The 13,679-nt window shown below is 46.6% G+C and overlaps 1 protein-coding gene across 5 annotated transcripts in view; it reads left to right on the plus strand.

Moving 5' to 3' along the window:
- Positions 1-13,679, plus strand: part of LOC116944795 (ras GTPase-activating protein nGAP-like) — a 641,297-nt gene that overhangs the window by 423,681 nt on the left and 203,937 nt on the right. For all 5 annotated transcript variants that reach the window (XM_032958521.2, XM_032958519.2, XM_032958520.2 and 2 more), the window contains one exon: positions 9,335-9,435. In XM_032958521.2, coding sequence (XP_032814412.2) covers positions 9,335-9,435 — 101 coding nt within the window. The remainder of the gene's footprint in view (positions 1-9,334; positions 9,436-13,679) is intronic.

The raw sequence follows: 13,679 nt of genomic DNA on the forward strand, positions 1-13,679 counted from the left end.
TTTTTTTATGGGATTAAGGTCTGGAGACTGGCTAGGCCACTCCAGGACCTAAATGTGCTTCTTCTTGAGCCACTCCTTTGTTGCCTTGGCCATTGTAATGCTGGAATACCCATCCACGACCCATTTTCAATGCCCTGGCTGAGGGAAGGAGGTTCTCACCCAAGATTTGACGGTACATGGCCCTGTCCATCGTCCCTTTGATGCGGTGAAGTTGTCCTGTCCCTTTAGCAGAAAAACACCCCAAAGCATAATGTTTCCAACCTCCATGTTTGACGGTGGGGATGGTGTTCTTGGGGTCATAGGCAGCAATCATCCTCCTCCAAACACGGCGAGTTAAGTTGATGCCAAAGAGCTCCATTTTGGTCTCATCTGACCGCAACACTTTCACCCAGTTGTCCTCTGAATCATTCAGATGTTCATTTGCAAACTTCAGACGGGCATGTATATGTGCTTTCTTGAGCAGGGGGACCTTGCGGGCGCTGCAGGATTTCAGTCCTTGACGGCGTAGTGTGTTACCAATTGTTTTCTTGGTGACTATGGTCCCAGCTACCTTGACATCATTGACAAGATCCTCCCGTGTAGTTCTGGGCTGATTCCTCACCGTTCTCATTATCATTGCAACTCCACGAGGTGAGATCTTGCATGGAGCCCCAGGCCGAGGGAGATTGACAGTTCTTTTGTGTTTCTTCCATTTGCGAATAATCGCACCAACTGTTGTCACCTTCTCACCAATCTGCTTGGCAATGGTCTTGTAGCCCATTCCAGCCTTGTGTAGGTCTACAATCTTGTCTCTGACATCCTTGGAGAGCTCTTTGGTCTTGGCCATGGTGGAGAGTTTGAAATCTGATTGATTGATTGCGTCTGTGGACAGGTGTCTTTTATACAGGTAACAAGCTGAGATTAGGAGCACTCCTTTTAAGAGTGTGCTCCTAATCTCAGCTCGTTACCTGTATAAAAGACACCTGGGAGGCAGAAATCTTTCCGATTGAGAGGGGGTCAATTACTTATTTCCCTCATTAAAATGCAAATCAATTTATAACATTTTTGACATGCGTTTTTCTGGATTTTGCTGTTGTTATTCTGTCTCTCACTGTTCAAATAAACCTACCATTAAAATGATAGACTGATCATTTCTTTGTCAGTGGGCAAACGTACAAAATCAGCAGGGGATCAAATACTTTTTTCCCTCACTGCACGTTTCCAAATGAAATGGCGCGTCCGTAAATTGGACAGAAGAATCGGATGCACTCCCTTTGTTAGTGTTCCCATATCTACATTAGAGACTTTTGTTGGGATAATATAAAAAAAAATATCATCTATTCTGTGTACATCCCTTGTTGCTTATTTGCATTTGCCAGCGCATTTATTTATAATTGAGGGTGTATTCGCGCATGCCAATGAGCCGGATAGGGTTTTGCTTAAGGCCTCTCGACTGGTCACAAAGTGCATTTCCATTATCGGCGTTGAACACTTCTGGAAGTTTCACGTAGGATTCCATGGATGCATTAAATAATTACAGCTGATGCTAGCTCACTGGTTTATTATGCATTATGTAAGCATTTTGAAATTCAAGGTTTGAGAAACGTTTGTTAAATTTGGCCTTCACACGTAATTAATTTCTGCTGATTTAATTTCACTAAGTATTCCTCTTACTCTATTTAATGCAATTGTGCCTTTTTTAATATGTGGACGATTAGAATAAGTATTGCAGTTAATGATAATTATGGCTAAGAGTTCATAAGAACTAATTTACAGAACCGTTGGCAGTTCACTCCTGGTTGAATTTCTCTTCATGCTGCATTTGTTTAACCATACTTCACCACGGTGCTCAATGCAAGTTGGTAGAGAGGGGTCGGTGGGCAGGCATGCTAACCACTGCACCCACCTACTACAATTATTTGTGCAAATAAAGCTCTCCTACTTTGCAGGCCCTCATAATGTGGAAGCACATTTGAGTATTCAACTGTCGTGCTACAGTAGTTTTAGTCGTATTGGGCCAGGCAGTGCTGTTGTTATACTCACGGATGGAAGATTGAAAATTCAAGTCTCGGTCTGGAGCTGATGTGACCCATTGTGCTTCCAGCACTGGCGTAAATGAGTTCCGCTTCGTGGGAGGTGAACAGTGCCTGTACAGCAGAGAACGTTCACTTGAGCATGGAGCACCTCGACATTTTGATTTTGGCTTTAGATATTTCTGATATACAGGGCGGCCCAGAAGTCTGGACACATGGTTATTCTTTTTATTTTAACACTGGCATGAAGCCATTTTTTGTGTTTATTCTTTAAGTTCATATACTCCTCTGGGTCTTTTGGTAAAGTCACGTAGATAGAAAAAATAATAAAAGAAAACAAGACGTTTCGGTCGCAACACAAGTGGCCGTCTTCAGGTGAGAAAAAATATCTCCTTTTCCCTCCCCCTCCCATTCCTATATAAAGCCACAACAGCAGATAATTTTTCTCACCTGAAGACGGACGTTTGTGTTGCGACCGAAACGTCGTGTTTTCTTTTATTATTTTTTTCTATCTACGTGACTTTACCAAAAGAACCAGAGAGTATGGATTCCTGCAGTCATGAAAGCTTCAAATGAAGATTTAAGTTAATATGTTATGTATTATCATTATCTATTTGTCTTCTTCCTTTTCAGATGACATTTAAAAATGGAAAGTAATTTCACTGAATGGAGATAAAACATGATTGATTAATCTTTAAAAAAAGTGCTACATTTATTTCAAAACAGACCCTGACGCCTGTATATTTGGAGTTTGCATGCCTCTCTCTCTGGTCGTGTCGATTTTTCTCTGGATCCTCCAGTTTTTCCCTCCACATTTAAAAAAAAAAACCATGCGTTTAGAGTATTGGCTGCTATTAATTTCCACGTGATAAGCCACTTCGTTGAGCTATGATTTGCGGCCAGGTAACTTCTGAAAAAGAGCTACATAGCTCAGTGGGGCTTACCTGGTAAAATAAAACAATAATTAAGTTTTTATAGATCCGCTCTCTGAGTCTACCACCATTCAGTAGGGAACAGAGAGTATCATACAGTATAACACGACGTTTTTTACTCTCACCTCAACTCACGTTTGCAGATCATTGCCCGTGAGAGAAAATTTACTTTCTGTACCCGAGGTGTTGTGTCTGGACACAGACAGGTGAAATAGCTCCATGCTTGGGCCATCTCTCTCTCTCGTGCGTGTGAAAATCGCTTCCCCTGTATTTCTCTCCGATCCACTCCAGCTCGGGTAATCGAAGCGCTTGTGCCGTGAATCCTCTCGAAGGACGGAGCCAACCAGGTTCGCCACTGCAAAGTTAAGAGGTGTCAAAGTTTCAGGGGAAAGAGGTAAATACGTCTCGATTGCCCGTGGATCGGCGCGGCGACTCGGGGAACCCCCCTCTCGCGCGCCGCGCATGCCCACCGCAAGGCGCCTGCGCTCGAGCGAGCGCTCCACTGTTGCCCAGGGTGGAATGAAGATGAATCGCTGCTGCTGGGGGTTTCATCCGAGAGGGCATTGCTTTTCCTCACCTTGCTGCCCGCAGCCGCAATTCTCAATAAAGCAAAACGCGAGTGAACTCGAAACTCCCGGCTCGAGCGCAACTTTGTAAACGAAGGGGAGTGAAGGTCACTGAAAAGCCTTGCTCTGGTCACAACGCTACAGCTACAGCGCACACCCGGCCAGTCTGTTTGGCTGTAACATTTCTGATGTATGAAAAGGTGTATAAGGGGTGACGGGTGGCACGTGGTGACAGATTGCGGAGATGAACATCGCCGAGATTCTAGGTTTGAATGCAGGCAGCTTGTGAGATGAAACTGGGTTTGCGTGTGTACACTTTGGATGGCATTGGTCTGTTGTTCGGTTACGAAGCAAGCATTCGGTGAAAACTCTGGACAAGTTTTGACATCATTAGAATCACCCCTTTTTCACTATATTTCTTTATGTTTTTATAACATAATGTCAATGCTAAAAGCACAACTCCGGTTTATTTTGTTGGTGACTTAGGTGGGGAAGTCGGACAGGGATGTCCAACACGTAATTTTGGCAGAGTTCCCAAAAGGTGATCTTGTTTTGTCTGATATAGTCTTGGATATTTGCACCAAAACCTATGATTCCTAAGTACGTCTTAATTTGGGTCGTTAAGAGCTTGCGCGTTTCCACTGAACCAAAACCAACAATGGCTCACATCCCGCTAAGCTCCAGCAAAGCGCATGTGAATGTCACGGATGACCTCCCGCATCATTCCCTGGGGCGAGCACCTCACGCCCACACCTCTTGGGGGAGGCTGCTGGCAGCGATCCTTGTAGCTCCGTAGCAGCTACAGAGCGAGAGGGAGATAGAGACGGATCATGTCCCATGCCAATAGGGAGTCGTCATTACCCTGCAGGAGAAACTGCTGAAGAAAAACAAGACAGGTGTTTTTTGTTGTTCTTGTTGTTGCTGTTGCTGCTGTTGTTGCTGCATCAGCTTGCTCTTGAAATGATTTCGTAACGGAAACATAAATACAGGCAAATGAACAGCAGAGCGTTTAATTAGCAGCACGACCGCAGTGTGAAGGCTCTCGCTCGTCAGTTGCGAGTTTCTTGTGTGCGCGTTTGATCTGTCTCCCTGTGTTTGTGTCCCCCGTGCGAGTTTACGCGCGCCCACCCGTTATCGTGAGCGCCGAAGCGGCGGTGGTGGAGTTGTGAACATTGGGGGGGGGGGGGGGCGTCGCCGTCGTGTCCCTCGTTGCTGGGGGGGGGGGGCTGGCGGGCGATGGAGCGGGCGACCGCTGGCCCTACCTGTTAGTGCACATCAGCGTGTCGCGTGCGTGCGTCATAACAGCGCAGAGCCGGCGAGGGCCGCGTGCAAACTCGCTCGGCCGGACACTGACGGAGCCGCCAGTGTCCGGCGAGCCCCTGGCCGGAGTCGCGGTCACACCGACTGGGGGCACCCCCACGCTCGCTCGCGGCTGTGGCGCCTGCTCCTTCCCCGGGTATCGCTGCCCTTGATCATCATCACCATCATCATCATCAGCCCATGTGTGAAATTAATTATTCGTTACACTCACTGTGTATTGAATAGATTCCATTCCATTATTACCGTTCCTAACCATCTTTTAAGTAATGAATTTTGAATGGTCATTAATTTAGTAGTTGCATGTTTATGAGAACATTTGTCGCCATGTGGAAACGCTCCGAAAAATGCACTGCATTAATCATATTTCAACTGATAAGCAAATGTTAACGTGCTGCAACGTAGATTTTAAGTCAAGGTGTCTCTTTGCTCAAATGGATATGTGGGGGTGGGGGGTGTAGTAGTAAAATTCCACATTTCCATGGCAAGACCAGTCTTCCCCATAGACAACCATTGTGGACTCCTTATAAGGTGGTATCCATTTGATTTAGCTTGGAGGGATGCAGGGATGAGTTAATTGCTGCTTGTGATTTGAAACCACAAACTTCTGATTGTGAGATGAGCACTGAAAGAGGACTACTCAGTCTCGTGACTCGGTTTTCAATGTTTTTTAAAACCGACTGTCCTAGTTTCCACTCGGATCTGTCCTTTTCTCAGTCTAATATGATTAGAGCGGAGGAACGCCGTGGCTTGGTGACGTGTCATAATCCAAGGTTTCTGATGTGACAGCTCCACCAGACGGGGATGCAATCAGTCAGTCTGTCAGTCAACGTCTCTTCAAATTGTGAGAACCCAATGAGACGGCGTCTCTCTTTGTCAAGAAACACGGTTGGTGGGCGGGGGGGGGGGTGGATTGCAGACTATGCAGGATATTGGTGAGGATATAATATTTAACGGTAAAAACACAAGCCGTGGCGCCATGGCTGGTATGCTAAAGCGGCTCACTGCAGTGGAGCATGCAGCAGAGGTGCTCCTCGTTTTGTGATTTTCCGGTCATCCTCGCAGCCGCAGCGGCTTTTGTGGCTGACCATCGAACAAAGAGGACGGTCCCCGCATTGCGCGGCACTTTCAGGCGCTCTTCTGCTGCCGTCTGGAACGCTGTTTTGATATCTATGCTTGTGTAATGGCGGCTTGACACACTTCTCTTGAGATGGCACTTCAGTGAAGACACGTTCGCTTGACATCAGGCGGAGACCCCCACGGTAACAGCCCCGACTCTCCTGCGCATCTCCCCCTTATATACGACCGAGGCCACGCCCCCCTTCTCAATCATTCTCGCTGACTCTGGACGCTCGCTCCACCGGCAGACTCCACCGTCCTCTTCCGTCGCCTGACCACGCTCCCTTCTCGATGTTTCCCGTAGCGACCAGTCCCTTCGCGCTCACAACTGATACCCCCGTCATTAACTCCCGTGGCTACTAGTCCACTCACACTGCATGCACGCTCTATTGCCATCACACTTGCTTGCCTTGTGACTGCTTCCAGTTTTGGCGCGTGTATTATTTATAATTGTTGTGCCATGAACGTAGAAACACCTTCAAATAGAGCTCATTCTTATGAGCAACACGACTGTGATGCAGCTTACTGTATAAACACACCACTCACATTCACGTATGACACACACAATTTACTGACACGGTCTTGAGACAAAAATCAATGATGACTTAGTTTGTAAGCCACGACTGGGAAAAAAAAAACAACTCGGCGAAGGAAGGGATGGAAGAGTGTGGGTGAAGTCATGTGCCCAGTCGTGGCAAGTTATTGGCTTACAACAAGAACGACGATGGCATATACACGGTGACTGCTCACGTGATTGGGGGCCCGCGAGATGTCATTACATGTCGGACGCCACCGTCACGCATATACACACACACAAGACAAAGATCCCCCAAATAGCCTGAACAGACTTTTGGGGTACGTGCTGTTAGCGAGTAGCACCTATGAAAGCCGGCACGCCACATGGAGTGGATGACCAACACTGTGCCCGTCCCCCTTTGTTTCCCGAGCAGCGATATTTACGCACCGTACAAGGTAATAATTTTAGGCTTAGTCGACCTAGGGGAGGCTCGGGACCGGTTCAAATATTCATCACTGTTATCGGTCGTGAGCAGGAATCGAACTCGGGTGGTCGGTTTTTGTAGCGCAGCGCGCTAACCACTGCGCCACCACTCCAAAAGACAGACACACAGAGTAGCACACCGACATCTGGCACTGTGGCACGTGGCTTCGCACCCAAAAAACAAATTTAAACTCCCGTTTAACATGCAACGCCATCACATTTGTCGAAATTGCTTAAATATTTGTAATTGGTTTAATTCCACCTCAATTGTAAATTACTGAAATACAATTTAACATTTGTCAAGTTATTTTAGCTGGTCGAGTATTTGCGCCAAGCACTTTTGCACCCTGGGCTAGCTCCTGTGTCTCTGCGTTTGTGTTTACACGCATGTTCTATTGCTGTAAGAAAGGGGATTGTAAACCCATCGAGACGTGAAGCAGCATTGCCTTTCCTTGCAAGGGCGACCTGGGTTAGATCAAGAGCAGTTTCAATACACAATATTATTTTAAATTTACCAATACAGGCAGTCCCCGAGATATGAACGTCCGCACTTACGAACGAACCGCAATGAGACATTATTTTAACCATCTGACTTGGGAACGTTCGGTCGTACTTATGAACCGAACCGCAGAACGATTTTGTTTGGTGGAGCGATCCTCCGTGAGGTGTAAATGAGTCCCAGCATCCCACATGATGCACAACGCAATGCAGCATCAGGATTCAAAGTAACATTGGTTGACATTGGATGGCGATCATGAGAGACGGACATCGGCTGCCTGATCATGGGGGTGGTGAGGAGGACGATAGGCATCGGCTGACTTCGGTGGTGGTGGTGAGCATATTTATAATGTTGGCAGTGGTGAGATGTATGTATGTAAGTTCTACATACATACATTTTGAAACCCACAGATTCACCTTTGTTATGCATTCATTTAATTTGCCGAGCCACGTTCGTCAATTAATCTTTTCCTTTTTAAGAGTGGTGCATGCTTCTCAGCTGTTACACGAAAAGGTAAAATGAACGCAATTACGAGAGATGTGGTACAATATATTGGCTTCACAGGGGACACTGCTACAGATTCTGTAATACCACAGATATATCTCTGAAGGGTAAGATGGGGGGAGGTATAGATGGGTGACTTCTGGGTTAATGTTTGTGCCAGAGATCTGGGCCGAGACCACTGGGGTGCCCCCCTGGGTTTGAGCCTGCGTATCTGCTGAGGTTAAACGAGGCTGTCAAATGGAACACATTGATGGTCTCGAGCAGGTCTCCAATAATGGCACGCAAAGACATCGTGTGCATTATGCTTTTCATGTAATTTAATTTAAATCGACTCCATGCGGAGGAGCAGTGGGGCAGTGGTTAGTGCACCGCTCTCTGAACCCCATGACCCAAGATAAATTCCCGGCATCGGCTAACATCAGTGGCGAGTGATACCTGAAAGAGTCTTAGGCACCACCCCCCCTTCACCAAACTACACTGACCAGCATGGTGAAGTATGGTCAAACAACTCTCATGAGCAACACAGCTTGGAGAGGGCTTCATCCGGCAGTGGGTTACCAAATAAATTAAAATTGCTGTGCTGTATATCACTTGATGAACATGTGCTGTGCTATGATTATCATGGCATAGTTGAGCCCTGTGTAATGGTAGGGTAGAACATCGCTGTCTCTGACCTGTCATTTGTCAAGGCTGCTGCCTGATGCTTTGTGATGTTCTGTCAATTATCAGAGCTCCACAGAGATGTGTTTAGCATCACACAGTAATACAATTAAACAATTATAGATAAAAAATAAATGGTTTAGATATGCGATGTTGCTTAAATACTCGGTACATTTTATAATGCAGCTAAACATCTAGTGGCTACGTTAGCCTTCTGCGTATGTTGTTCTGTAGTGAGCTGCAAATGGTATTGTGGGTATTTGTAATCGTGCACTCTTAAGAAACACCTCGAGCTTTGCTCGTTTAGGGATGTAACATTTAATCACAATTATAAACACTTGTCAAGTAATGCCTACAGTAATTACATTGGCGTATAATCACATGCTGCCCGTATTGTTTTTCCGCTTTAAGTGATACATAGCCGTGCACCTGATTTTGGAAAGGACTTATGTTGCAGGTCATCTGTCATGAAGTGTCATGATATTAAAGAAACAGTTCGCATGAGGGCATGCTAGGCTGGTCGTAATTAGTTTACCGGCCCTGGGTTGTCCCTGCTGGCAAAGCATCTTCTGTCCTCCTCACGTCAGATTGCTTTGCCTTCCCTCACTTTCCCTACCTCCCTCTCTCGCCCCCCTTCTCCCGCACTGCCGCCGCTCCTCTCTCCGTCTCCTCTCATTTCCCACTCCCACAAACCCGTCGCTTCCCCCTCCTGCTTTTCTCGACAGGGGCTGCTGCGTCTAAGGACATCGCTGAAGCGCAGGAAAAGCAAGCTGGAGCGCAACGCGAGCTTCCGGCTGCCCATGCTGCGCGCGACGGACGGCGAAAGGTACGCCCACGCGTCGTAACGCACACGCCCGCCGTGGCGGCGGGCGCTTCACGCGGCCGCGGGTCGTCAAGCCGGCCTGCTGACGGCACCCACCCTCTTGCTGGCGAGTGGCCGGCCCTTTTAACCCGTTTTCGATGACGTACGTGCATGTCATGAAAACGAAACCGGAAGAAAAACTAAACTAAACTAACTTAATCGGTACCAAGGCTCCCACAAGGCAATGCGGCAGGGCGTGTGTCACAGTTTGGCACCAGCTATCATAGAGTGCATTCGCGTCCTGACGGTTCTCTGCAGTGAGCACATTGTCTTTCGCGTTCCGAGATCCAGCGGTAAATGAGACGCCCAACTTGTAACTTGCCTTTCCCAGTGATGAGCCGCACCCACGTGTGGCACTGGAGAAACGGGCACCTTCCCCCCTGCCCCACCCCAATTATTTTTTCTTAGCCACAGTCTGTGCAAGTTGGGTTTCTTCATGAGGTCCATATTTGGTCTAGGTTTCAACAATACGTGTAGATACACGGGCGGCCGGTGTTAATATTCTGGCCAGGAGGTGGCTGTCAGGGCTCTTGAGTAGTAACCGTGCCATCCGCATCAGCCACCGTGCATGAAGGACGCCTGTTGTAGACCTGCGCGGTGTAATACCGCGCGCCATTGTTGCGTTTCCACAGGATGTTCAAAGCGAATGTGGGTTTCCATCGATCTGGAGCCCCCCCCCCCCCTTTCTTGCCGTCTCATTTCAAACGAGCAGCACTTGCAGTGCCGTTTTGCCCGCAGCTCGACCTGCCCGTTGCTGCTGTGCTTCGTTCAGGTGCACCGCGTTCGCTTTCCCAGTGCAGCCATGGTGACGTGCAGTAGCAACGTTCCATTCGCAAACAAAAAAAATCTCAATTGCATTTTTTGCACTCAAGTCCAGCGATCACAATGATTTGGTGCACACTGAGTTCAGTCAATTGTGCGATCGCCAAACAGCTGGTGTGACAGGTAAGATGTTGAAGCTGTGTCTGGAAAACAGAAGTTGGCTTCACACTGTGAGCTTAAATTGTATGCCACATGTAAGACTAATTACCCATTTGTTTACTCAAATGCAAAGATACTGTGATATAGACACCGCTTTTATTTTTCATGATCAAATATCCGTGCCTATTTCCTGCCATGACACGGACGTTGACAAAGAAAATGGGGGAAAAAACCCAGAAGCAGTGCACAGAGTTGCGTGGAGAAAAATGCTTTCTGGGAATTTCTCTGAGAGACAGAAAGAGGAATTTAGAAATAGGACGCAAGTCGTCATAGTCTTCTTGTTGACTGAAGAAAATAAAAATGGCGTTGGGCGGGGACATGTCGCTTACAAAGGATGAGGGCTGATGGACGAGACTGGTGATGGAAATGGCCGGAATGAGATGCATTGAATGTTTTGCATCAATCGTGAGACTATGAGGGATGGCGATTAGGTGGAGAGGCCTTCCACCAGCAGGGCAGCGATCGTGGCTGTTTTGACAACGAAGTGTCTTCATGCGGTCGTATCATTGCACGCTGTGCCGCAGGGGAGTGAAGAAGGACAGTCAAGTTGAAGGAGGAATGGGGGAATTAGAAACAGAATTTAGAATTTATGGGCACAGTAGACGTTTGTTTTGTATGTTGAACTTCTTTCGCACCGTACGTAGCCAACCGTGCTGATCGGAGGTGTGGGGAGACGGTGAACAGCTGTGCAAGCAGTAGGATGATTATTGCACACGAGCTGAGGTTGCATTGATCGTAAGCAAAAGCGTACGAGGAAAGTCTCTCATCTTATTCTCAACACGCAGAGGCAGGCTGAGCGAGGGAGTTCTGGACAGAAGACAAACCGCCCACAAAGCCACAAAACGTTGCGGAGATGCAGCATCTGCTTCTACCTGGTTGGGGCTGTTAGGTCGTTGGCCTCTCCTTATAAACGGTGGCATTGTTTCCTTGTCCATGGCCTAATTAACCAGAGCGTAGGGTGTGGAATTCACTCGGCCTGAAAGAGGAGGGTAATGTCGCAGAAGCGACATTGCAAAAGTTTTTTTCAGTATTCTGTGATTACGGTTTATTTGGCAGGGGGCTTTGATTGTGACGATGCTTTGTTTACGTGTATGTTTTGCAACGAATATATACTTCCATAGGCCCTGTTACTATAGATACCAATCTTCATGGATTCATTTCACACCGAAGCAACAAACGTTCTGTAATTTACACTGCTTAAAACAATTGCTGCTATAAACATGCACGGCTCTAACCGTTGTTTCCATCTCGCAGTGTTCACTCTGGAAATGAACTCGATTAGGTGGCTAAGTGGATTAGGATGTTCGTGCTAAGATCGTGCTGTTGTGTTCCTGGATTTCGACCCATACAGCCACCCAAGATTAAACAAATGTCTAAACTTAGACATTTTAATAGTCACAGCCCAGTCATCAGTGACTAATTCCTCCGTTTGGCAAGAAGAGAAGGTTACTATTCTGTACTGCTGTCCAGTGCAGTCCGATATTGTGGTAATATTTGGTCAGTAAGGCACTTCTTTGAACTCAGGGTTAATAAGATCATTTCCAAGTCACTTCTCATCGTGGCATTTGTTTGACATGACTGCTTCGGAAGCTTCGGAAGGAAAGTGCAAGCCTACAGCCCAGTTGGCATGTGATTGGTGAAAATCCAAAAGGAAAATAGATTAAAGATAGCAAGAAGTGTCGTATAATAATAATAAATGGATGCATTCATGTATATGCTCTACCTGAATGCACAAGTGTGCAGGGAAGGTTGAGTGACTGCATTTTGGTAATTACATGCCCCATGAAGAGATAGGTGTTGTCACTATCCTATGCATTCTGGGTGGATTGCTTTGCTCTCACCAAATGCCTTGCTGTTTAGCTGTGTACATCCTGACATGTGTCTCCATATGTTGCTGAAGGCGGTTGAATTTCTGAATTGTTCACCTTGGCACATGAGACATGATCACGTGATATTATTTTTTGAAAACGATGCAGCTTGTATTTGAACTTCTTTGTGTTTTGCCTGATAATATTCTAGAACTAGAGCACTTGTGAGTCATCATAGCGAGCAATTGAGTGCCTTATTAATTTTCCAAGCAATTCATGACTTTGGTCAATATTGTGGTCATTTATGATATCAATGGAGCCGCTTTATGGGCGTTTTGAGTTGGCTTGTTTGAATGGTGTCGTAAGGACACTGTGTGTGGGATAGGGACGTGCGGTCAGGGGAGGCAGGAGAGGCAGAGCCTCACCTTGGAGGTGCACGATGCTGGCTGTCCCCTGGCTGTCAACTGGCTTTCCGCTTGCTGTCCTCTCGCTGTTCGCTGTACTCTATGGCCCTGACTTCATTGCCATAGTTTTGACCCCGAGTCAAGATTGTCATTACAAGCAAAGTCATAATGAAGACGACTTCGATTTGACCCATGGAGGTCATCTGCTGTGTTTAACTCCACTGGTCTTGTAAGACACAGTGAATTGTTGCTGGTACTTTTGATTCAGAGCTTTCGTGACTGCAGGGATTCATATTCTTGGTTCTTTCGGTAAAGTCACGTAGAAGGGAAACAATAAAATAATTGTTTTATATTTTTATTATTTTATTGCTTCCCTTCTACGTGACTTTACCGAAAGAACCAAGAATATGTTGCTGGTACGTATGAGTACAAATCATGAAATCAAAGTGTCTTCATGCTCAACTGAGCTACGTGTTAGTGCTATATTTATTCTAGTGATGCAAAATCCACATTCTCATGGCGGGAACCATTACCTCAGTTGAATGACCACTGTGATTTCTCACAGAGTAGCACCTACTCTGTTGACCCTATAAGGATAATGGGCCGAGTCGGTTGAACTAATAACATATTTACTGTGTCTATAGTGCTGTGATCACAGCGTCAACTGGCTCGATAGAGTAAAAACACAAACATTTTTCTCGCTATGCCCACTTAAAATAGTGCTTTACGTCTTGGAAAATTCTGCACGTGTTTTAGCCTTCGTATTGATTGCAATATAGCCATTGCCAAGTGTGATGACAGCCTTCTATTCGCACCACTAGACGTATAGCCGAGTGATTGGCCACACCACCTCTTGATTTACTGATGTGCGTTTGATTGAGTGGTGAGATGTTTAATCCGGCAGTGCTATGAAAAATTCCATAGGCCTTGCGCAGAGGCAAGCACCCGCGAACGTTATTCTTATGCGAGCTTTGCTTTCCCGCTATGTGTAACACACACTTCCCCTGGTCAATTA

The sequence above is a fragment of the Petromyzon marinus genome, chromosome 22 (assembly GCF_048934315.1).
Source record: "Petromyzon marinus isolate PM22_M1 ecotype Great Lakes invasive population chromosome 22, UKy_Petmar_22M1.pri1.0, whole genome shotgun sequence".
Classification (NCBI taxonomy): Eukaryota; Metazoa; Chordata; class Hyperoartia; order Petromyzontiformes; family Petromyzontidae; genus Petromyzon; species Petromyzon marinus.